This window comes from Plecotus auritus (assembly GCF_963455305.1).
Source record: "Plecotus auritus genome assembly, chromosome: 4".
In the NCBI taxonomy this organism is placed as follows: domain Eukaryota; kingdom Metazoa; phylum Chordata; class Mammalia; order Chiroptera; family Vespertilionidae; genus Plecotus; species Plecotus auritus.
In genome coordinates this window covers 120,605,817-120,629,354 of record NC_137775.1, presented here as the reverse complement: position 1 = coordinate 120,629,354, position 23,538 = coordinate 120,605,817, and the positions used below count along the sequence as shown (strand labels likewise).

Genomic DNA, 23,538 nt, shown 5'->3' with positions numbered 1-23,538 from the left:
TACTGTATGGTTTCTCATGCTGTTGAGCATCTTCACCTTCATTATTCTAAACTTTATATCTGATAAATTTCTTACTTTAATTTTGTTTAGCTCTTTTTCTGGGGAATTCTCTTTTTCTTTCATTTGGGGCTTGTTTTTTTGATCTCCCCATTTTGGCTGCCTGTTTGGGTTTGTGTCTATGTATTAGGTAGATCTGCTATGACTCCCAGTCTCCAGTGCAGGACAATGTCAGATGCTGTTTCTGTCTGGCCTTGAGTTCTCTGTTTGGAGCTATGAGCAATCCACAGCTTGTGGCTCCCTCTGCTGGGGCTGGGTATCTTTGCAATGGACCAAATTGTGTACCAGACTGCTTTTCTTAGCCCTGGGCCCAGAAGGAAATCAGACAAAGACTCAAAACCTCCAAAGATCCACCTCTGACTGCAGTCTGATTGTTATTCTCAGAGTCTTAGTTTGCCTCAGGCTATAGACCACTGGGTAGGGCAAGAGGTCTTCCAAGAGGGTCGGGTAACTGCCTTCCCTCCAGGCAAAAACTGCCTGGATACCAAAGGCCCACAGCATGACGGAATGACTCAGCACAGGAAACTTGGGTGTCTGCCCTCTGAGCTCCAACCCCAGAGCCCCCAACCCTGGCTTCTGCTCACACAGCTCCAGTCCACTCTGCCCTCCCTCTGCCAGAGCCCAAGGTGAGTGGCTGCACACAAAATTTTGTGTGTTGGCTCTTTAAATGGGTGCCTGTATTTCTATCTGTCTCTGGCTGGCAGAGAGCAACCCTGATGCTTTTTACAGCCAGATACTCTGTGGACTCCCTTCTCAGTTCTGGTTCTCTGGGCTGGGGAGCCAAGCTTGGGGTTTAGACCCCAGAGTTCTCAGTGGGAAACCGTGCTCCCCCCCACCCCCCCAGCTGAGATATCCCTCTGGAACTTCAGCTACTGCCTGTGGGAGTCCAGCCAGCCTTTTCGTGCCTCTGCTCTTCCTACCAGTCTCTATGCAGTCTCCACTTTCTGTCCTTGGTTATCAGGTGTCTCTCCAGCTAGCCTTCAGTTGATTTATCAAGGTGCTTTTTCTGTAATTTAGTAGTATTTCCAGTTTGGTCCTAGCAGATTGTCAGTGTAGCTTCCATTTACTCTGCCACCATTTTGAATCTCCTGTCACACTATTTTTGTTTATATATCACAATTAGAGGTCCAGGGCATGAATTTGTGCACTGGTGGGGTCCCTCAGTGTGGCCTGTGGGGATCAGGCCCAAACCAGCAGTCCAATGCCACCTGCCACTCCTGCCTGCCGCTCCCACTCATCCTGGCCCCACTGAGCCTACCACAGGCTCGTGCCCAGTCAGTCCCGATCGGGAGAGGCTCGTGCCACCATAGAGGCTCTTGCCAGCCATGAGCCCTGCCTCTGGCTCCCGTCGGTCAGCTGAGCGGTGCTCTTGCTGTGGGAGCACACTGATCACCTACGTTGAGCGACTGGTCGACTGGTAGTTCGGTCGCTTAAACTTTTATATATATAGACTAGAGGGGGAAGCTCTTACGATGAGCGACTGGTTGATTGGTCATTCGGTCGCTTAGACTTTTATATATATAGACTAGAGGCCCAGTGCATGGATTCATGCACATTGAGAGGAAATTAATTAGAAGAAATATTTTAGAGGCTGGGGAGGGGCTGTGGGAGATTGGCCAGCCTGGGAAGGACTGCAGGAGGTTGACTCCAGGGTGTGTCTGGCTCATCTCACCCAGTCCCAATTGGGGCTGATTGGGGCTGTCTCACCCAGTCCCAATCGGGGCTGATTGGGGCTGGCCAGCTGGTGAGGGACCACGGGAGGTTGGCCGGCCCGGGAGGGACTGCAGGAGGGCTCCAGGGTGTGTCTGGCCCATCTCGCCCAGTCCTGATCAGCCGGACCCCAGCAGCATGCTAATCTACCGGTTGGAGTGTCTGCCCCCTGGTAGTCAGTGTGCGTCACAGTGACTGGTCGAACAGTCGAACGAACGGTCAGACACTTAGCATATTAGGCTTTTATTATATAGGTTATCCCTCTAAATAGCTTGGTAGGCTTGCCTTGGAGGCATTTATGTCTGTGCTATCTTGAAGCACTGAACTTTTGTGAAAGTTTATGACTGTCTGTATTTTGTAGTGTTGATATATATGTGTCAGTTTACCACTAAAATATTAAGTATATTGTCTGTGATCTCTTCTCGTAATTGTATGTGAACTGTATCTGAAGTATATACATTGTCCTTTCCCCTACAGATTTTCCTTCTTGACTTAAGGTCCAGATAGCTTTTGTAGCATTGCAGGGTACATACTATTATTTTGTACCAACATAGAATTTTTGTTTTAGTTGAGTTCATTAGATATTTACTATCTATTGGAACAAGGCACACACATGGATGGCTAGAATGAAAACACAGGCTTTGACCTATAGAAGCATGAGGTCCAGAAGGGGATGAGATATGCAAACCAGCCATTAGGTAGAATGTGACAATCATTAGAAAGATGGTAGTGAAGTTGTGGAGGGAGAGGCTCTGTCCCGTTGGGTAAAGTTAGGAAAGCTTTTATGAAAGAGGCGACATTTGAGCTGGCTCTTGATAGATGTATAGTATCTGTTCCTTTGCATGGTAGTGGGAGGTACAATATGTGATGGAGACAGGAGAGCAAATGAGGGGGTTAATTTAATCTAGGGATTCTGATTGAAGTAAAGGTTAAATATGTTTGTTCCATATTGGAAAGGGTCTTAACATCAGAAGAAACAGCTTGAAATTAATTTGGGCAAGAGTGATGAGGTCTCCATCAGCCCACAAACTGAAGGGTCCCGGCTTTGATTCTGGTGAAGGATATGTACCTAGGTTACAGGCTGGGTTCGTGTGGGAGGTAATCAATCAATGTGTCTCTCTCACATTGATGATGTTTATCTCTCTCCGTCTCCCCCCCTCCCTTGCACTCTCTCTAAAACTCTATGGAAAAATACTTTCGGGTGAGGATTAACAAAACAAAAAAAGAAAAAAAAAGAGTGATGAGCTCTCAAAGCTCTAGGTGAAAGTGATAAGGCATCCCATATGCTTCAGGACCCTTGTGTAATGGGTGAATTGAGCAGCCTTTGGTTGTCTTGCATGCGTGCCTTTCTTTAAGTGAACTCATGACAACTATTAGTTTTCTTGGGGAAAAGTCCGTTGAACTTTAAATAATTATTGCGTGTATCTACTAATATATTCACTGAATATTTACCATTTTATAATGTAGCAGGTATATGGTAGGATGTCAAATACAGTTCCTCCCTTCCAGGTGTGCTCAGGGGCAGATTTTGGTAAAGACTTCATAGCTGAGACAGTTCTTCAGCTGCACCTTGGTGGAGGAGAAGTGGGAGCTCCAGGTAGAGGAACAGCATGTGAGGGAGGCATTTACCTGGCATAGCACAGAAGCATATAAAAGCATGACCCAGAGCAGGAACTCCATGCTGTTAATGGGTCTAAAGAGTTGGGTGTGAGGCAAAAGGGAGAGCTGAGGTAGAGAGGCAGAACCAGCCTGTAGAGAATGTTGTAGGACACTTAGGGACACTTCAAGAGACTTTGTCTTGGAGGCAAGGGAAAGATACTGAGTTAGTTTAAATAGGCACAGGGAAACAATCAGTTTTATGATTTAAATGTAAGGAAAAAAGGTGAGAGGTAGTTCCCATGTTCCCAGTAAGGCCTAAGTAAGACTGTAGAAATATAGAGAAAGAGCCCAGATAAGGGAAAGATACACAAGTGTTCAGTGGTTTGATCATATGCAATGTGAAATTCAAGCCTCATTTTATTATCTACTAATGGTTTCCAGCCTGTAGACAGGGTTGGTAGGTAGAGGAGTCAGCTAAGAAGGGAACACTCCAAGGGTGCCTGGGAGAAAGGGGCAGTGGGAGGACCCTTGGTGTGTTAATTCCATGAGCTTCCCAAAGTATGTCCTGGCTTATGCTATATATCCTATCTAATAAAAGAGTAATATGCAAATTAACCACCACTCCGCTACACCCACAACCCATGCCCACAAGCCAATCAGGAGTGAGTATGCAAATTAACCCAACCAAGATGGTGACAGCCACGGAGAGAGCAGGAAGGAAGCTTGGGTTTCCCCGGAGATGGAGGAAGCCACGCTTTCTGCACACCCTGGCCGGCCCAGGCCTGCACTCCAGGCTACAAAGTTTCAAATATAGAAGATAAATAAATCCCAACAAAAATGGCAGCAGCCACGGAGCTGGAGAGAGCAGGAGGCTAGGGTTGCTCCCGGCGATGGAGGAAGCCAAGCTTCTGAAGCCCTGGCCTGCCTTGGCCTCCACTTAAGACTGCAAAGTTTCAATTATAGAAGATAAGTAAATCCCAACAGAAATGGCTGCACCCATGGAGTGAGCAGAAGGCTTGACTCTGCTCCAGGCTACAAAATTTCAATTGTAGAAGATAAATAAATCCCAGATACCAGGGCCTCCACTTGGGTCACCAGGGGGCGTGGCCAGCCTCTAAACCACCACAGGCCTCTTGCCCAGGCCACCCCACGCCCCAAGGGAACCCTCACCCTGGTCCGGGACACCCTTCAGGGCAAACCAGCTGGCCCCCACCCATGCACCAGGCCTCTATCCTATCTAATAAAAGAGTAATATGCAGATTGACCATCACTCCAACACACAAGATTGCTGCCCCCATGTGGTCAAAGATGGCTGCCCCCATGTGGACACAAGATGGCCACCACAAGATGGCCAGCAGGGGAGGGTAGTTGGGAGGGACCAGGCCTGCAAGCAAGGGCAGTTGTGGGCGATCAGGCCAGCAGGGGAGGGCAGTTGGGAGGGACCAGGCCTGCAAGGAAGGGCAGTTGGGGGCAATCAAGCCTGTAGGGGAGGGCAGTTATGGGTGACCAGGCCGGCAGAGGAGGGAAGTTGGGGGTGACCGGGCCTGCAGGGAAGGGCAGTTGTGGAGGTCCCAGGCCTTCAGGGGAGAGCAGTTGAGGGGATCAGGCCTGCAGGGGAGGGCAGTTAGGGGCAAACAGGTTGGCAGGGGAGCAGTGAGGCATCAATCAGGCTGTCAGGGGAGTGGTTAGGGGTTGATCAGGCTGGCAGGCAGAAGCAGTTAGGGGCAATCAGGAAGGCAGGCAGGAGAGCAGTTGGGAGCCAGCAGTCCTGGATTGTGAGAGGGATGTCCGATTGCCCGTTTAGGCCTGATCCCACCAGGATCGGGCCTAAATGGGCAGTTGGATATTCCTTGATGGGTCCCAGATTGGAGAGGGTGCAGGCTGGGCTGAGGGACACCCCCTCCCCCCCCCCCCCATGCACCAATTTCATGCACCAGGCCTCTAGTCTATCTAATAATAGAGAAATATGCAAATTGTCCAGGATGCTGTCACAGTAACAGTAATGACCAGCAGGCTGCCTGGGGTGACAAGGTCGGCAGGGGGGTTAATGAGGGATGAACAAACAACTCAACAGCAGGCTGTGTGGGGTGACCAGGCCAGCAGGGCAGTTAGTGAGGGATGACCAAATGACTTAACAGCAGGCTGCGTGGGGTGACCAGGCCGGCAAGGGGAGTTAGTGGGGGACGGCCAAACGACTCAACAGCAGGCTGCGTGGGGCAACCAGGCCAGAAGTGGGGGCAATTGGGAGTGACCAGGCAAGTTGGGGGGCAGTTGGGGGCGATCAGGCCGGCAGGCAGAGGCAGTTAGGGGTGATCAGGCTGGCGGGGGCGGGGGGTAGTTTGGGTGATCAGGCAGGCAGGCAGGCAGGTGAGCAGTTAGGAGCCAGCGGTCCCAGATTGTAAGAGGGATGTCCGACTGCTGGTTTAAACCCCCAAGGGGTCCCAGATTGGAGAGGGTGCAGGCTGGGCTGAGGGGACCCTCCCCATGCACGAATTTTGTGCCCCAGGCCTCTAATATATATATATATATATATATATATATATATCCCCTTGTCCTATGAATAGATAGCCTAGGTGTCTTGTGTTTTAGATACAAGAAAGTAGTTTTATGTGTATTTTAATGCAGAAAATAAATACTCCAATGCCAGCATCTGCTCAGTTTGCTCTTTCTTAGTTGGGTGAGTGCTCTAGATTTAACCTATGGATTATCTCATTAACCCTAATATTCTGACCACCAGAAGCAACATTACTGATTTATATGATCTTTACCCCTTGGCAGTCTATTCTAGAGTAGGATTTTTTTTTAATTTTTTTTTTGCAAGAAAAGAGGAAACCGAGAAAGATGCTAGGATGTTAAAATGAGCGACGTTGTTTTTGTTGTTGGCCATCTGAATCATTCTTGCAAAATAAAGGGAAGAGTGTAGATGACTTTTTGAAATCTACTTCTTGAAGTCATTTTCCTTAACACTTTTGAAAAGCTAATGTGTCTATATTCAGAACTCATATTGACCTGAGGGAGATTCCCTATTGGGGACTTGGCGGCTTGTTGCCCGAACCTTTGAAATGTGAAGGAAGCCCCCAGAGCGAGGCTATAGACCTTGTGGTGATATTTGCCAGCATGCTCAATATGTCACATCTAACTGGTGTGTGTGGGCGGGGGGAAAGGGGGTCTGAGTTTTTCACATTTCCAGTAATTGAAGATGAATTTAATCAAATTTTACTTGTAAAATTGTGAAATGGCATGTGTTTGGGGGCAGACTTCACTGCTTGCGGAAGTCTTCATTACCAATTATTTATTGATCTTAAGAAACTTTACTAAATTCCTTTTTCTTTTGACTAATATTGTAATATCAATAGAAATGCCAAGAAGCCTTCCTTGCAGTGTCATTTATCTCTTACCAATCTCATTTTCCTTTCAGATATTATCAGATGCAACACAACCTCTTGAAAGTCAGAATTTTTCTCCTGTAGTGCGAGATGTAAGTTATAAAAATATTTTTTTTCTATGAATGTACCTTTCCCCCACTACCATCCTCCCTCCCCTCTCTCCCTTCCCTCCCTCCCTCCCCATCTTTCTTTATCTCTCTGTCTCTTCTCTATCTATCATGAGCCCATGTTTGTGGGACTAATATGTGCATATTAAAGAAATGTCTTGTGTCATATACATTTAGGCAGTGATTACATCCAACGGTATATTGACTGATAAGTATAAATATATCCAGAAACTCCGAGAGAGCAGGTAAGCATTGTTCTTATCTTGGATCTGATGAGTATTTTTTAATGTTTCAATGTGAGTTCAGAAGAACTAGGTTTATACAACAGGAAAAATTTGAAAATGCCTATAAATATAGGACATCCAAACTAAGTGACTGGTTGAAACCAGTGTGAATTATTTTCTCTGGGACAGTGTTGGGCTGTATCCTATCCTGTGTAGCTTTGTATGCAAACCAACGTGAGTCCAAAAGACTATCCTTTCTGGGAACCCCCCTCTCTAGCACTTTGCCTATTGTCAGGCCTCTGTTACTTGCTTGAAGGACAGTGAGCAAACGAACTCTTTCTGTGGTGTTTTCAGTCTGGTTTTTAGCTGAGATTTGGGCTCTCTTTTGTGTAGTGTAATATGTAGGAAAGAAGGCTCTTGGTTAGAGATTAGAAGCCGTGAAGAAATAAAATGATCAGAAGTCAGTTTTCCCGGGGATTCTTCCTAGGAGGAAGGTGCCAAAAAGTACCGTGACAAATCTACCCAAGAGAATAGTTCCCACAGAAAGGTACTTAGCTAAGGCCCTTTTCCTACTCAAAGTTTGAAAACGTTGACATTTCTTTGGAATATTCTAGTCCACTTCAGCTGAGTGCACTTGGTTTGTGTTTATCTCTGCTCCCCACTGGTCTATTCCCATCTAACAAAATAACCCATGCACTGAATGCTCAGGAAAAAGCTGAGTGGGGAAATTAATAACAAATAAACAAGCAAACAAATTGCCTTATCTTCTTTCTCAGTTGTTGTCTCTACAAGAGGTAAATGAGGAGAGCGGCACAGATCAAGTATACTACTGTTATGCTTTTTCCATGTATTTGCTTATAGTTACTTTGTATGCTTCAATGAACTATTTTGGCATAAGACAGCAAGCGTGTGTAATTTGTTTTTCAAAAAAAAAAAAAAAAAAAAAGAGCTAACTCTATAACCCCTTAGGAGAGTTAATAATTGGGGAAACGTCATGTGTATTTGTTTTTTATACTCCCTGTGTCTTTCGATTCTCATCACCTGATGATCTCATCACCTGACTAATCCCAAAGTCCTCTCTAACGTGACCTGTGACGATGGCATCTTCACTCTTACACACCTTATTTCATGTGGCAGCAGGTCTACTCGGCTCCAGTCACCAGCGTTTCCTGCCTTCCTTCCCTAGCGGAATCTTGTGCCAAGAGAGTAATACGAAGATTGAATTTTGAAAGGAAATTTAATGATCTTGCACCCTGCCTTATTCTGATGTTATCTTTATCACTTAACATGATGGTTATTAACCTGTAGTGTTTGGGGGTGCTGATGAGACGAACTGTATTAGAATCTAGGTGTGATTTTTTAAAAAATTATTTTGAACACACCACATTTAGACATCAAAATAATGTTTCAATTATATATACTGTAGGAAGTATTATTAGGAAACATATCCAATAATCAAATAATAGTGATATTCTCCGGGAGGTGGCATGGAATGGGGTGGAAGTTAAAGACCTTCCCTCATCAGTAATATAAGTGTTGAGGTGATGAGAGACAGGGACATTTGACATTTATCGTTGTTTTTATTCAATCATCATAATTAATGAAAAAGTTCAAGTTTGAGAGATATCCTGTTCTAAAAGGTCTAAACAACAGAGCTTGCTGCTTAAGTTCCTGGCGCCAGGCCATTTCCATGGATTTACATTGATAGATGGGAATTTGATTCAGGCCTTTAATGAGTACCTATTATATTTAAGACAAACTAAACTGAGAATCAGTGGGCTTATAAAGATGAGTAAGACTTAATCACTGTCTTGGAGGGCATAGTTTGTTGGAAAGACAAAGAGTTATCTGTCAGGAAGGTACAAATTCTTAACAGAATAAACTGTTCAAGAATTAAATTCCTGCCTGGTAACTTCTCTTAGGTTTCTATATTTGACCCCTGACATTTGTGATTTCAAAGTTATGGTTTCAACTGTTCTCAAGTGATCCTAAAGATAAACAACCAAACAAATGTCTAATATGGATAATAATAATTTCCTCGGATTTTGTGTGGAGTGAATCAGGTTTCATGGTAAAGCTGCTAGCAGGATTTTGAATCACGTCCCCTGGAAGGACAAAGTGTGAGACCAAGTTACTCAATCGTGAGTAAGACAGTCAATGGCCCAGCATCTGTGCCTCACTAGTCAAATTCATGAAAGTCTGTGAACATACACCTCAGAGATGTCAGGGTCCATTGTCCATTGTCCAAAATCTAAAATAATCAATGAAAAATGTTGGTGTAGGGCAGTGGTCGGCAAACTGCGGCTCGCGAGCCGCGGTTTGCCACTCTGTTGACTAGTGAGTTTGCCGACCACTGTCCTAGACTCTCGATTCCAATAATTACAAGCTGTTGTTGTTCCTTTTGATTAAGCCCCTAGGGAACTCCTGTTGAGGTTCTTTTTATGAATAATGTGGGAAAATTATTGCTTTATAGTGTTAACTTTTATTTTTTGTTGCCAGCAAGATTCTATTATTTAATTTTTGTCGTTGTTAAATGATTCCCCCTACCCTGCCTTTTTATTGATTTCTATAGGGAACGTGCTCAGTCACTTTCAGTGGGCACCAAGAAAAAGGTCTTAGTCCTTGGAACTGGTTATGTATCTGAGCCTGTATTGGAATACCTGTCAAGAGATAACAACATATCAATAACAGTAGGTAAATAAGCCCTAGTATTTGAAAAAGAAGAAGGAGAAAAACTAATTTCATGTTTCCCTTGTGAATTTTAAATGACTATTTTGTTTCTAAACTTTGAAAAATTACTTTGGAGATATTAAAGTGTGTTTGCTCTCTGACTAGTAGAGGGAAATCTAAAATTTGGGCTTCTTTATTCTTGAAATAGGCTCTGACCTAAGGAATCAAATTGAGCAGTTAGGCAAGAAATATAATATTAATCCTGTTATCATGGACATCAGTAAACAGGAAGAGAAGTTGGCCTCCTTGGTGGCAAAACAGGATCTTGTCATCAGGTTAGTATTTAGCAAGAAATGATCGCTGCATATTTTGTTGGTGTTATTTCTCTTTCCTTAATTTAAAAATTTTAAAATTTAGTAAACTGGTGGCCTTTCATGAAAGTTAGCATTAGCATATCTGTTTTATATTTAATTTTTCTTGGTTGAGTTTCCCTGCTGAATAGTGATAATGCTGTGGAACAGGGTTATCCTGTAATGTTCCTCAAATAACTTATTTTTAAGTTGCAGAAAGAATGTTTTGAGGTAAGCACAGTGACTACCAAAATAAAATATGGGATATGTTTCACAAAAAGTTCTATAATGATATATCAAATCTTTTTGGTTTGAATGTTTCAATTTTAGTTTTTGATGATTTAATGTAAATATTAATCAAGTTTGATATGTTGCTTTGGAAATTACATTTGTTTTTTGTATATGTTTTTACAAGTGGTATTTCCAAGTGTTTGAATTAATTGACTTATAGTTATGGCCCTTGGCTAGTTACTATATCACATAAACAATCAGTTATGAACTCTAATCCCTTTGTCTAAAAAAGCACCATCAATCAAAGTTCTATCATTCTAGTTCTCAACATATTAGGTTAGTGTAATTAATGCCAAATAAAAAAATATTAGCTTTAGATAACACTTTTAGTAGGCAAGCTTTCAGTGATCAGAAGGTGACAAAAAGTCTCCACTTAACCTTTCAGATGATGTAATTCTACACTTTCTATTAATACTTTTTCAACAAAGCATTTTGCAAGTATTTTGCTCATTGGCTTTTAAATTATTTCCATATTTAGTAATAATTCTTTTATGTTTTTATTCTCAATTACAGTTTGTTTTCAGTATTATTTTGTATTGGTTTCAGGTGTACAGAATAGTGGTTAGACAATTCTTTTATTATTTATTTTTTAAATTTTACTTTTATTTATAGAGAATTTTTAAGGAGTGTTGAAAATTTAATATGATTTTTCTAAGTATCCAAAAGGATTAAATAATGAACATTATTGAAGTATTCTTTTTAATATATATATATATTTTTTATTGATTTCAGAGAGGAAGGGAAAGGGAAAGAGAGACAGAAACATCAATGATGAGAGAAATCATTGATGGGCTGCCTCCTGCACTCCCCACACTGGGGATCGAGCCCGCAACCTGGGCATATGCCCTTGGCCGGAATCGAACCGGGGACCCTTCAGTCCAAAGGCCGACGCTCTACCTACTGAGCCAAACCGGCCAGGGCGAAGTATTCTTAATCTTCCAAAAATATATTACAACACAAAAAGTTAATGGGTTTCACTTACATTTAATTTTCTTGGGGTTAAATAAATAGCTATTAATTTATCCATGTTAACTTTTTTTTTTTAATTGAATTTATTGGGATGGCATTGCTTCACAAAACCATATAGGTTTCAAGTGTACAACTCAACCAAACATCATCTGCACACTGCTTGTGCACCCATCACCCCAAGCAAAGTATCTTTCTGTCACAATTCTCCCCACCTTTACCCAGCTACCTCCCACCACCTTTTCCCTCTGGCTATCACCACAGTGTTGTCTGAGTTATTAGACATACAGTGTTGGTTTCTGTTTGTTTGTTTTGCTTAATTCTTTCACTATCTTTCATCTAGCCCTCCAACACCTTCCCCTCCTTCAGCTGTCAGTCTGTTCCATATATGCATGCCTCCGTTTCTATTTTGCTCGCCAGTTTATTTTGTTCATTAGATTCCACAGATAAGTGAGATCATAGGGTATTTATCTTTCTCTGACTGGCTTATTTCACTTAGTATTATAATCTCCAGGTCCATCCATACTGTTGCAAAACATAAGATTTCCTTTTTTTTTTTTTTAAGTCCCAGTGGTATTTTTTTTTTTTTTAGCTTTTAAATTTTTTTTAAAAAAACTTTATTGTTGAAAGTATCACATATGTCTCCCTTTTTCTTCCAATGACCCCCTCTGTTCACCCCCATCCCCCAGACCAGGCCTTCACCATCCTATTGTCTGTGCCCATGGGTTATGCTTATATGAACACAAGGTCTTTGCTTGATTACCTCCCACCCACCCTCCCCCGCCTTCCCTCTGAGATTTCACACTCTTTTCCATGCTTCCATGTCTCTGGATCCACTCCGTTCATCAGTTTATTTTGTTAATTAGATTCCACATATGAGTGAGATCATGTGATACTTGTCTTTCTCTGACTGACTTATTTCACTTAGCATGATACTCTTCAGGTCCCTCCATGCTGTCTCAAAGGGGAAGAGATTCTTCTTTTTTACAGCTGCATAGTATTCCATGGTATAAATGTACCACAGTGTTTTTATCCACTCATCTACTGATGGGCACTTGGGCTGTTTCCAGACTTAGCTATTGTAAATTGTGCTGCTATGAACATAGGGGTGCATATATTCATTCTGATTGGTGCTTCAGGTTTCTTAGGATATATTCCTAGAGGTGGGATCACTGGGTCAAATGGCAATTCCATATTTAACTTTTTGAGGAAACTCCAAACTGTTTTCCATAATGGCTGCACCAGTCTGCATTCCCACCAACAGTGTACTAGGGTTCCTATTTCTCCACATTCTCGCCAACTCTTGTCATTTGTTGATTTGTTGATGGTAGCCATTCTGACAGGTGTGAGGTGAAACCCCATTATAGTTTTAATTTGCATTTCTCTGATGATCAGTGACTTTGAGCATTTTTGCATATGTCCACTATTTAGATCCTTTGCCCATTTTTAAATTGGATTGTTTGTCTTCCTTTTGTTAAAATGTATGAGCTCCTTATATTAGTATATTTTGGATATTAACCCTTTATCAGATGTATCATTGCCAAATATGTTCTCCCATACTGTGGGCTCCCTTTTCGTTTTGTTGATGGTTTCTTTTGCTGTGCAGAAGCTTTTTATTTTGATGTAGTCCCATTTGTTTATTTTCTCCTTAGTTTCCTTTGCCCTAGGAGATGTATCCATAAACATATTGCTACCAGAGATATCTGAGATTTTGCTGCCTATGGTTTCTCCTAGGATTTTTATGGTTTCCTGACCTACATTTAAATCTTTTATCCATTTTGAGTTTATTCTTGTGTATGGTGTAAGTTGGTGGTCTAGTTTCATTTTTTTGGCATGTATCTGTCCAATTTTCCCAGCACCATTTATTGAAGAGACTGTCTTGACTCCATTGTATCCTCTTGCCTCCTTTGTCAAATATTAACTGAATGTAATGGCGTAAGAGGCCAATTCTGGGGTCTCTGTTCTGTTCCATGGGTTTATACACCTGTTCTTGTTCCAGTACCAGGCTGTTTTGAGCAGTGGCTTTGGAGTATAACTTGATATCTGCTATTGTGATTCTTCAAACTTTGTTCTTCTTTCTCAAGATTGCTGCAGCTATTTGGGGTCTTTTTTGGTTCCATATAAATTTTTAGAGTATTTGTTCTAGATCTGTGAAATATGCTGTAGGTATTTTAAGAGGGATTGTATTGAATCTGTATATTGCATTGGGTAGTATGGACATTTTAATGATGTTAATTCTACCAATCCATGAACACAGTATATTCTTCCACTTTTTAGTATCTTCCTCTATCTCTTTTTTCAACGTCCTGTAGTTTTCTGAGTATAATTCTTTTACCTCCTTGGTTAAGTTTATTCCTAAGTATCTTACTTTTTTGTTGTTGTTGCAATGGTAAATGGGATATATTGTTTAGTTTCTCTTTCTGAGAATTCTTTATTGGTGTATAAAAAAGCCATTGATTTTTGAGTGTTGATTTTGTATCCTGCTACATTGACAAATTCATTTATTAAATCTAGTAGTTTTTTGGTGGAGTCTTTAGGATTTTCTATGTATGATATCATGTCATCTGCGAATAATGAGAGTTTTACTTCCTCCTTTTCCATTTGGATGCCGTTTGTTTCTTCTTCTTGACTGATTGCTGTGGCTAGGACTTCTAGTGCTATTTGAATAAGAGTGGTGAGAGTGGACAACCCTATCTTGTGCCTATTCTTAAGGGAAATCGTTTTAGTTTTTTTCCCATTGAGTGTGATGTTTGCTGTAGGCTTGTCATATATAGCTTTTATCACGTTGAGATATACTCCCTCTATTCCCATTATGCTGAGAGTTTTTATCAAAAATGGGTGTTGGATTTTGTCAAATGCTTTTTCTGCGTCTATTGATATGATCATGTGATTTTTTTACTTTCACCTTATGTGACGTATCACGTTTATTGATTTATGAATATTGTACCAGCCTTGTATCCCTGGAATAAATCCCACTTGGTCATGGTGTATGATCTTTTTAATATGTTGCTGGATCAGATTTGCTAATATTTTGTTGAGGACTTTAGCATCTATGTTCATCAGAGATATTGGCCTGTAATTCTCTTTCTTTGTAGTGTCTTTATCTGGATTTGGAATTAGGATAATGCTGGACTCATAAAAAGAGTTTTTTATTATTGCCTCAATTTCTTTAGTTGTAATTGGTCTATTCAAATTTTCTGATTCTTCCTGAATCAGTTTTGGAAGATTGTATGTTCCATTTTGCCCAGGTTGTCCAATTTGTTGGCATATAGTTATTCATATTATTGTGTTTTTTTTTTTTTACAATCCTTTGTATTTCTGTTGTATCAGTTGTTACTTCTCCTCTTTGATTTCTGATTTTATTTATTTGGGACCTCTCTTTTTTTTTGAAGGTTCATCAATCTTGTTTATTTTTTCAAAGAACCAGCTCTTGGTTTCATTGATCCTTTGTAATGCCTTTTTAGTCTCTATGTCATTTATTTCCACTCTAATCTTAATTATTTCCTTCTTACTTTGGGGTTTGTTTATTGTTGGTTTTTTTGTTTGTTTGTTTGTTTTTTACTTCTTTTAGGTATAGGATTAGATTGTTTGATTTTTTTTATTGCTTCTTAAGGTTGGCCTATATTGCTATGAACTTCACTCTCAGGACAGCTTTTGCTGTGTCCCAGAGATTTTGGGTTGTTGTGTGTTCAGTTTAGTTCATTTCCAGGCAGCTTTTGATTTCTTCTTTGATCTCATTGGTAACCCATTCACTGTTTAATAACATGCTATTTAGCTATTTAGCCATGTGTTTGAATATTTTCCAGTTTTTTTTATTGTAATTAATTTCTAGTTTTATATCATTGTGGTTAGAGAAGATGCCTGATATAATTTTAATCTTTTTTGATTTGTTAAGATTTATTTTGTGTCCTAACATGTGGTCTATCTTTGAGAAATTTCCATGTGCACTTCAGAAGAATGTAATTTCTGTTGCTTTGAGATAAAATGTTCTGTAAATATCTATTAAATTCATCCAATCCAGTGTGTTGTTTAAGGTCGCTGTTGCTTTGTTGATTTTTTTCTAGAAGATCTATCCATTGATGTCAGTGGGGTGTTTAAAGCCTCTACAATGACTGTATTGCTATTGATCTTTCACTTAATGTCTACCAGTAATTTCTTTATATATTTAATTGCTCCTATATTGGTTGCATATATGTTTACAGAGGTTATATCCTCTTGTTGGATCAATCCTTTAATATTATGTGGTGACCTTCTTTGTATCTCATTATGGCCTTTGTTTTGAATTTTATTTTGTCTGATATAAGTATTGCTATTCCAGCTTTTTTTATTTGCATGAAATACTTTTTCCATCTCTTTACTTTCAGTAATAACTCCTTTGAATTGAAAAAGCCAGGAAATAGAGATCAAGGGCTTTCCTATTGATACTGGCAAAATATGTACATAATTTTATTCTACATGATAATAAATCTATTTAACAATAGTTATTCTATTGACCTGAGCAGGAGTAGAGTCTAAGAAATTTTGTTTTATGTGAAAGAGAGAAAATCTCAAGTATGCAGGGTGACATTGACATATACATGGACACAGTGTGAATGTGTTTATAAGTTTGTACTTACATTTTCATGGTTACTATGTAGAATGCTTTATCAAATAGGCAATAAGCTAGTGGAACTTAAGTAGTGGTAAGTGAGTTGCAAAATGTTTTATTGTTTCTTGGCTAGAATATGAATATACTCATTTATATAAACATTTATAGAAATTCATTTTTTTGTGATTGTGTATTCCCAGCACCAAATTAAAACACCAAAACCAGAAGTTTTTTTTTAGAAAACCCACTTTAAATTGAGTTTTAATTACATCTTCATTTTTCACTCAGTATATAGCCTTTTAGCCATCCCGATAGGCTTTACACCAGGCAATACCATTAAAACCTATCTTCCATCCTGGCCCTTCATAGACTCTACTCTTTAACGTAACACACAAGCCACCTAGACTAAGTTTCACCCCTTCCTGATCGTCATTTGAGAAATGTGAAAGTGAAAAGAACAGCAGCCTTACCTTTTAGTAGGGGGCTCTAAACAGGATATAATAGAAATATAAGGATGGATAAAATAAATTCCACTTAATGTTATAAAAAATAGCTGGATACCTGAAGAGGAAGGACATTTGGATTTGGGGGAATCTGGGAAAGCTTCTTGGAGGAGATAACTGTTTAGACATTTCTTTAAAGAGGGTATGGCCTGGGTAGGGGGTGGGGGGAGGGTGAAGGGAGCATTCCATGTGGAAGACACAGTGAGTAAAGGTTCAGAGATGGCAAAGTAAAGACTGGGAGTTGAGAGTTATAATGGCTTCTTTGGTTCCCACATGTGGTCTCTAAAGAAGATGGAGGGAGAAAAATAGTGAAGTTAGGTTAAGGTCATATTGTGGAGAGTTTTAAATGTGATAACAGGATGCATGTGTTCTATAGTCCTTAAGGAGTCATTGATCATCTCTTAGAGAATAAATTAATCAGAGCAATGTCTTCGCTTTAGTGCTTCAAGGTACGCTGGAAGATAGGGTTGGACAAGTTTCTGATTGGCTCCTCCCTTTGTTTTTAAGCTTGTTGCCTTATGTATTGCATCCTCTTGTGGCCAAGGCATGCATCACAAGCAAAGTTAACATGATCACAGCAAGCTACATCACACCAGCACTAAAGGAATTAGAAAAGAGGTAAGTTCAGTCATTTTTAAGAAAGGAGCTCCCTGGCATTATTCTTATTTTATTTTTAATTTTTTTTATTGACGTCAGAGAGGGACGGAGAGATAGAAATATCAACGGTGGAGAATCATTGATTGGCTGCCTCCTGCACGCCCCCTACTGGGGATCAAGTCCACAACACGGGCATGTGCCCTGACTGGAAATTGAACTGTGACCTCCAGGTTCATAGGTTGACGCTCAACCAGTGAACCATGCCAGCTGGTCGCATTATTTTTATTTCACATTCAACTTTTTCTTCCTCCTGTTTTCACCTATTGTAGTGTGGATGATGCTGGCATCACAGTCATTGGTGAATTGGGATTGGACCCTGGTCTTGATCACATGCTGGCAATGGAAACGATAGATAAAGCCAAAGAAGTGGGAGCCACAGTGAGTCTCATTTACACCCAAAAGTTCATATGGGAAAACATTCAAAAGTCCAGGTTTCTGTGTTTGCAAGTATCTTTCTATAATTTTGATTAAAGGTGTTGCTATATTCTAGATAACACTTTGACCAGAAATTTGAGGTAAAATTCTGTAATGGCAGAAATATCTGCATGGTAAAACAGTGTCCACCTCTGAGCAATCAATTTTTAGAGAAATAGATGCTACTATAATATTTTGGCTTAATAAAATATTTTAGACTTCCTTAAAGATTCTTTAATAAGGTTTGACTTTTAAAAGTGGGAAAAATTCTTTACAGTGTTATCCATTTATTGGTACATGAAGTATCTTTTATACAGGAGAAAGAACTATTGGACATCAAATGTGATGAATCAGATGAAATGTTTTAGGTTTTATGTATGCAATATATGTAATCAAATATAGATTCAAATGAATTATAATTACAGTGGAACCTTGGTTCTCGAACTTCATTCGGGACGGATGTATGAAAATCGAAGCATTTTTCCCCATTAGAATAATGTAAATTGAATTTCCAGACTCCAAAATGATTCCCTGTTTTAACCTTTCTTATTTTCAGTACATGAATAATGTACTGTTTAATCTATAAATAAATACTTTAAAAATAAAAAGGACATGAAATATAAATGAAAATTTAACAAAAAGGAAATATACAGTAAAAAAAAATGAAAATTTAATGATAATAAGTAGTAACAAAAGTAAAAATATAACCAAACCCGAAAATATCCACAGCACAATATCCTGAGGTAACAGCAATAAACTGACTCGTACTCACACATTCTCTCCTTTATTTGTCACCTGAGAGATGTGTGACTGGTCATACAGGTGTCAGCATGAAAGGGTTATCTGGTTGAGAAGCAAATTGTTAGAGATGGGAGATGTTCAAGAAACAAGGTTTAACTGTATATATATTAATTATGTCATATACCGATTAGTGTATTTAAAGTTGCATATTATAATGTATATAATCAAATTATCATCAAGCATACAATTTAATACCAAGCCAAATTGAATTAATAGTTAGCTTTTTAAATAAACAAAGTGTTAGTCACAATCTCTAGAGGGTTTTTTAAAAATTAAGTATGCATAAAATATAACTGTGACTTAATCAAATGATATCTGCCTTTAAGGATGTCTTTTGGAAAGACTTAGTAACTTTAAGAAAGGAAAAACTGTAGCAAGTCTACCTCATGCATGTCATACTCCCTAACTTATTGCTAATTCTTCCTAATTTGTTGAGCCTTCATTTTACAGATTGAATCTTACATTTCCTACTGTGGTGGGCTTCCAGCCCCTGAACACTCAGACAATCCTTTGAGGTACAAGTTCAGCTGGAGTCCAGTGGGAGTTCTGATGAACATAATGCAGCCCGCCACCTACCTGCTCAATGGAAAGGTGAAGGATGCTCATGATAGCTTTAGATACAAACCTGTAGCAACTGCCTGAGAAAGTCCACACTCTTTCTCCCTGATACCGAGGCCCTTTCATGCTGGCTGAGCTGCTTGTGTTCCATCCCCTCCTCCTTTGATGTTTCCCAGAGTGTATTTTCTGTTCCCTTTAGTCTCCTCCCTGTTCCCAGGATGGCCTGTGCTCATTCTTTCCTCTTCTTGCAAGTTGTTTCTGCATTTGGAAAACTCACTTCTGGACTTCTCTGCATGTGCGAATGCTGGTCATCTTGTGATTTACTTCAGCATGACAAATGATTAGAGTCCCTACTGTGTGCTGGCCAGTGGGCACGACTCCCAAGGTTGTCACAATGCATGAAGTTCCTGACCTCAGAGAACCTACAGCTGGAATGGGGTGGTTCTTGAAATAGAGGGTTTGGTGGGTCAGAGAAAGACAAATTTCCCCCCAGCTGCTGTGTACCAGAATGTAAGTGCTTTCTGAGTTTGGTAATGAGACTGTGGCTTAAAGAGAATGTTAAGATCATTCAGCCTGGTTTGAAAATGTATGTCTCACTAACTCCCGAGTGGTTTCTTTCCTCCTTGTGGTGGGCAAGACAGACCCTGGAATGATAGCTGCTATCCAGGGAGAGCAGTTCCAAAGTATGCTGAAGTGCCACGGGGTTGAGTTGAACTTGGTGAGGGGGTGGGGAGGAGAAAATTAGTGGAGAAGAGAAGATGTGCTTGGCCTTGAAGGATAAGAAGCTGCCAGGCAGGCTGGATTGCTGCCACTCATTTCTTACAACAACCTTACCAGGTTCATAAGGCAGAAAGCAAGCATAAGAAGCTTAGCTAACAGCCACAGTTCAAGAAGTTGCAACTGGCACAGCCAATCTCCAAGTCACAACGGGCTGCCTTCAGAGGTTATTCTCTTACCAGAAGGAAAGACTCAGATTTGGGAAGAAATGTGGCTAGACTAAGGGCTCCTCTTTACATGCTGTGACCTTGCACCGCCCTCCCCTCCCCTCGTCCTGGCTCTGCAGGGAGTGATGACTTATGTGATCAGATGTGCACCTTAAAAAGATTCATCTGGCAGCAGTATTACAAATTCCCAGTGTACCTGTGAATCTAAGTGTGTTTTGTATACAAACAAAAGAGGAAAGTTAACTAATTTATTTTTTTAAAGAAAAAATACTTTTATTAATTTCCGAGTGGAAGGGAGAGGGAGAGAGAGAAACATCAATGATGAGAATCATCATTGATTCACCTCCTGCACGCCCTGTACTGGGGATTGAGCCTGCAACCTGGGCATGTACCCTTGATCGTAATTGAACCCAGGACCCTTTAGTCCACAGGCCGACACTCTATCCACTGAGCCAAACCGGCTACGGCTTAAATAGTTTCTTTAGAAACGAGGTGAAAGTTGTTACCAGCCACAGTCTTCTGAGCCTATGGTGGACAGTTTGGCTCACAGCCTTGCTGCACATTGGAATCACGGGGCAGTTTACAAAACCCTGATGCCTGGGCCCCGTTCTCAGCGCTTCTGATTCCCCATGGTGTGGGGATGATTGAAAACTCCCAAAGTGATTCTAATGTGCAGCTGGATTTGAGAAGGACCAATTCAGTGACCAGAGCTGCACATAAGACTCTACTAAACAATTGGGACACTTAAATTTGATGCTGGAAAGATACACTCACAAGTTGCAGGATATGAAACAGACCCCTGGGTTCTGGTCCAGGTGGTGGTAGCCCTGACAATGTCCCCAAAGGCCAGGCAATTGCAAAGGTCCGCTGAAACTCTGTCTGTCTCCTGATGCGTGATGTGAGCACCAGTGCTCCATCGAGTTCTCCGAGTCTGTGAATCATGAAGGCTTGGGCAAGAAACTCATCCTGACATTCTCCCAACGACATGTCTTCTTTCTGCCGGAGCCTGTCTCCCGATGCCCCTGTCTGTCACCTCTGCAGTCCTGGAAAAGAGACTGGCCTAACCTGTGAGTGCAGGAAAACGTCTTGCTTCATTTGGGTAAAATGCTTCAGGAGGCCATATAAGTGATTGCAATGAGGGGGTCAGGAGAGTGCTACATAAAGAACAAGGGCTTTGCTTGAGCTGGTTTGGCTCAGTGGACAGAGCGTTGGCCTGCTGACTAAAGGGTCCTGCGTTCGATTCCAGTCAAAGGCACATGCCCGGGTTGTGGCTCGATCCCCAATAGGGGGCGTGCAGGAGGCAGCTAATCAATGATTCTTTCTCATAGTTGATATTTTTATCTCCATCTCCCTCTCCCTTCCTCTCTGAAATCAATAAAATATATTTTAAAAAAAGAAAAAAAGAACAAGGACTTTGATGTCAGTTGGCCTGGCTTCGTGCTCTGGCCCGGCTGGGGCACTAGAACAATCACTTCATCCCTCTGAGCTTTGGGCTCCCTGTTGGGAGATAAACATAACACCCGTCTGCAGGGTTCCTGCCGTAGAGTTCAATGGTGAGGAAAGTTGGGGGGAAAGCAAGAGGAGATTTCAGGCAGCAGAAGTTGTATTTGTTGAATTTGAAGTTTTTCCCTTCGAGTCTGAGCTCCTTTTGTAAAAAGTGCTTTTTGCATCGCTCTGCCTCTGTGGAGGACACTGAGAGAAAACTCGATGCTTTTCTTTGCTAAAATGGATACTCTTTTCAAGGTCCTGCTCAAGTTTCCTCTTGCTGTGCCTCTTTCCCTGACCACTCCAGCCCTTACTCACTATTCTTTTGTCTGCACTCCCACACTTTGTCTGTGTCTAAGAATCTTTCGGATGCTGTGTCACTCACTCAGTAACTTAAGTGCATCAGCCTGTCTCGCAACCCAGAAGCCTCTCTTGTGTTCTTGTCCCTCCAATCCCTCTGAGACCGTGGAGGAGGCCTTACGTTATTCACAGGATCATAAAGGGGGACCCAGGGGACCTCTGGCTTCTGCTTAAAGTTGAAGCCTCAAACTTTCCCAGCGACTTAGGCAGTGGCCCATGAATTAGGATGTGTCTCGTTGCAGTGATTTCCAGCCACTGGTACAATTCCCAGCTAATCCTATTTCTAATGACGCTTGATTTCCTTCTACATCACTGGAGATGGTGGTTGTATCTGCTCTTAGTTCTGTTCCCTCCGTGGGGAGAGGGACAGTTTCTATAATAGGGGCACCTGGGAATGACATGCAGAGCTTCACCATCCCCTCCGTCAGCCTCCTCTCCCAAGCTACCCCCAGCTACACACTGCATCAGGGCCGTGCTTGCTCCGCACACACAGCTTTGAGGTAGGTTTTCTAATCCTCGAGTCAGCCTGCAAGTCAAGTTTACCTTGACGGCCGCACCCAGCCCCTCCTTTGTAGGAAATTCTATTTATATAAATGTCAGAAAGTATTTGTGAAATAAAACACATGTTTAAAAAGAGCTCCTGTTGTTCTCTTTGTCTGCAACCATGCTTAGTGCAATTTTCAGGCAAGGAACTGGCACAATCTGGAATGCTGCACCTCGTCGTTCGTACCCCTCTTAAGATGTCCAGAAATAAGCACTATTAAGGGTATAGACATGGCATAGGAGGAAGGACCCAGGTAAACCTGGGTTCAAATGTGCCTTTGGGTGACTTGGCCTCAGTTCTCGCCCCTGAAAAATGGATTATTCATGGGTTAAAGGTAATATCTATGAGGCACCTAGCACAGTGGGTCCTAAATGATTGTATATTTCCTGTGTTTTATTTCTTGTTAGTTCAAGAGATGAGCTTATTATCGATTCTCATTGGTTGGGAGATGTGTGTGTGTGTGTGTAAAAGAGTTGGACATAGAGCAATAGCAGTGAGTAATGAGCCACTGTTTCTGCTGGGAGTGGGTCTTGCATCTGAGTATTGTTGAGTCAGAAAAAAAAGCATATTCTCTGTCAAATAGATAAATCATTCTTTCTGTCTTCATTCAAGTCATTAATAAATTATTAAACAAGACAGAATTTATTAATGAATTCTATAATATGCCACTAGACATACAATTCTCAGTTGATATCAAATGATAATGATTACCCAGTAATTTTAGGGTCAAGTTGCTTCAGCATCTGCCAATCTCTAAAGGAATCATTATCATTCACCTTACATTTCCATGTTTTCTTCACAAGGGTCTTATGGTAGACTTATGAACTAGCTGATTTCTTTTTGATTACTAAGTTGCTGAAATTTAGTCATCTTTATTGAATTTTTCTTAATTTTTTTCTAACCTTCAAGCAAGTAAACAAGATTTAGAATTGCTATAGGTTATAGAAATGACATAGGTGTGGAGACGCTGAAGTTTAACACTTGCTTTCTTAATAAATTTTTCTATTAAAATTTAGAATTCTGGTAGAATAAATTTGTTATAAAGAAATAGCACAGAAATGGTCTCCCTGGAAATGGTTTCTGTGCAATCCAGAAGGATTTTATAGGAAAATGAAATAAGCATTTCTCACTTTTAGATTCTCAGTCCTGCAGTTCTATTTTTCATTATTTTAAAAAATGTATTTTCATTGATTTCAGAGGGTAAGGGAGAGAAAGAGAGATAGAAACATCAATGATGAGAGAGAATCCTTGATCAGCTGCCTCCTGCACGTCCCCTACTGGGGATCGAGCCCACAACCCAGCATGTGCCCTTGACTGGAATCGA

General features: G+C 40.9%; 1 protein-coding gene across 6 annotated transcripts in view; it reads left to right on the top strand.

The window, feature by feature from the left end:
• The window catches only part of AASS (aminoadipate-semialdehyde synthase), a 75,204-nt gene that overhangs the window by 33,688 nt on the left and 17,978 nt on the right, over window positions 1–23,538 (top strand). For 4 of the 6 annotated variants that reach the window (XM_080663173.1, XM_080663169.1, XM_080663170.1 and 1 more), the window contains 7 exons: window positions 6,785–6,844; window positions 7,037–7,104; window positions 9,656–9,777; window positions 9,962–10,088; window positions 16,959–17,069; window positions 17,378–17,486; window positions 18,774–18,914. In XM_080663173.1, the coding sequence (XP_080519299.1) occupies window positions 6,785–6,844; window positions 7,037–7,104; window positions 9,656–9,777; window positions 9,962–10,088; window positions 16,959–17,069; window positions 17,378–17,486; window positions 18,774–18,914 (738 nt within the window). The remainder of the gene's footprint in view (window positions 1–6,784; window positions 6,845–7,036; window positions 7,105–9,655; window positions 9,778–9,961; window positions 10,089–16,958; window positions 17,070–17,377; window positions 17,487–18,773; window positions 18,915–23,538) is intronic. The other 2 variants (XM_080663171.1, XM_080663172.1) reach the window with 2 other exon arrangements.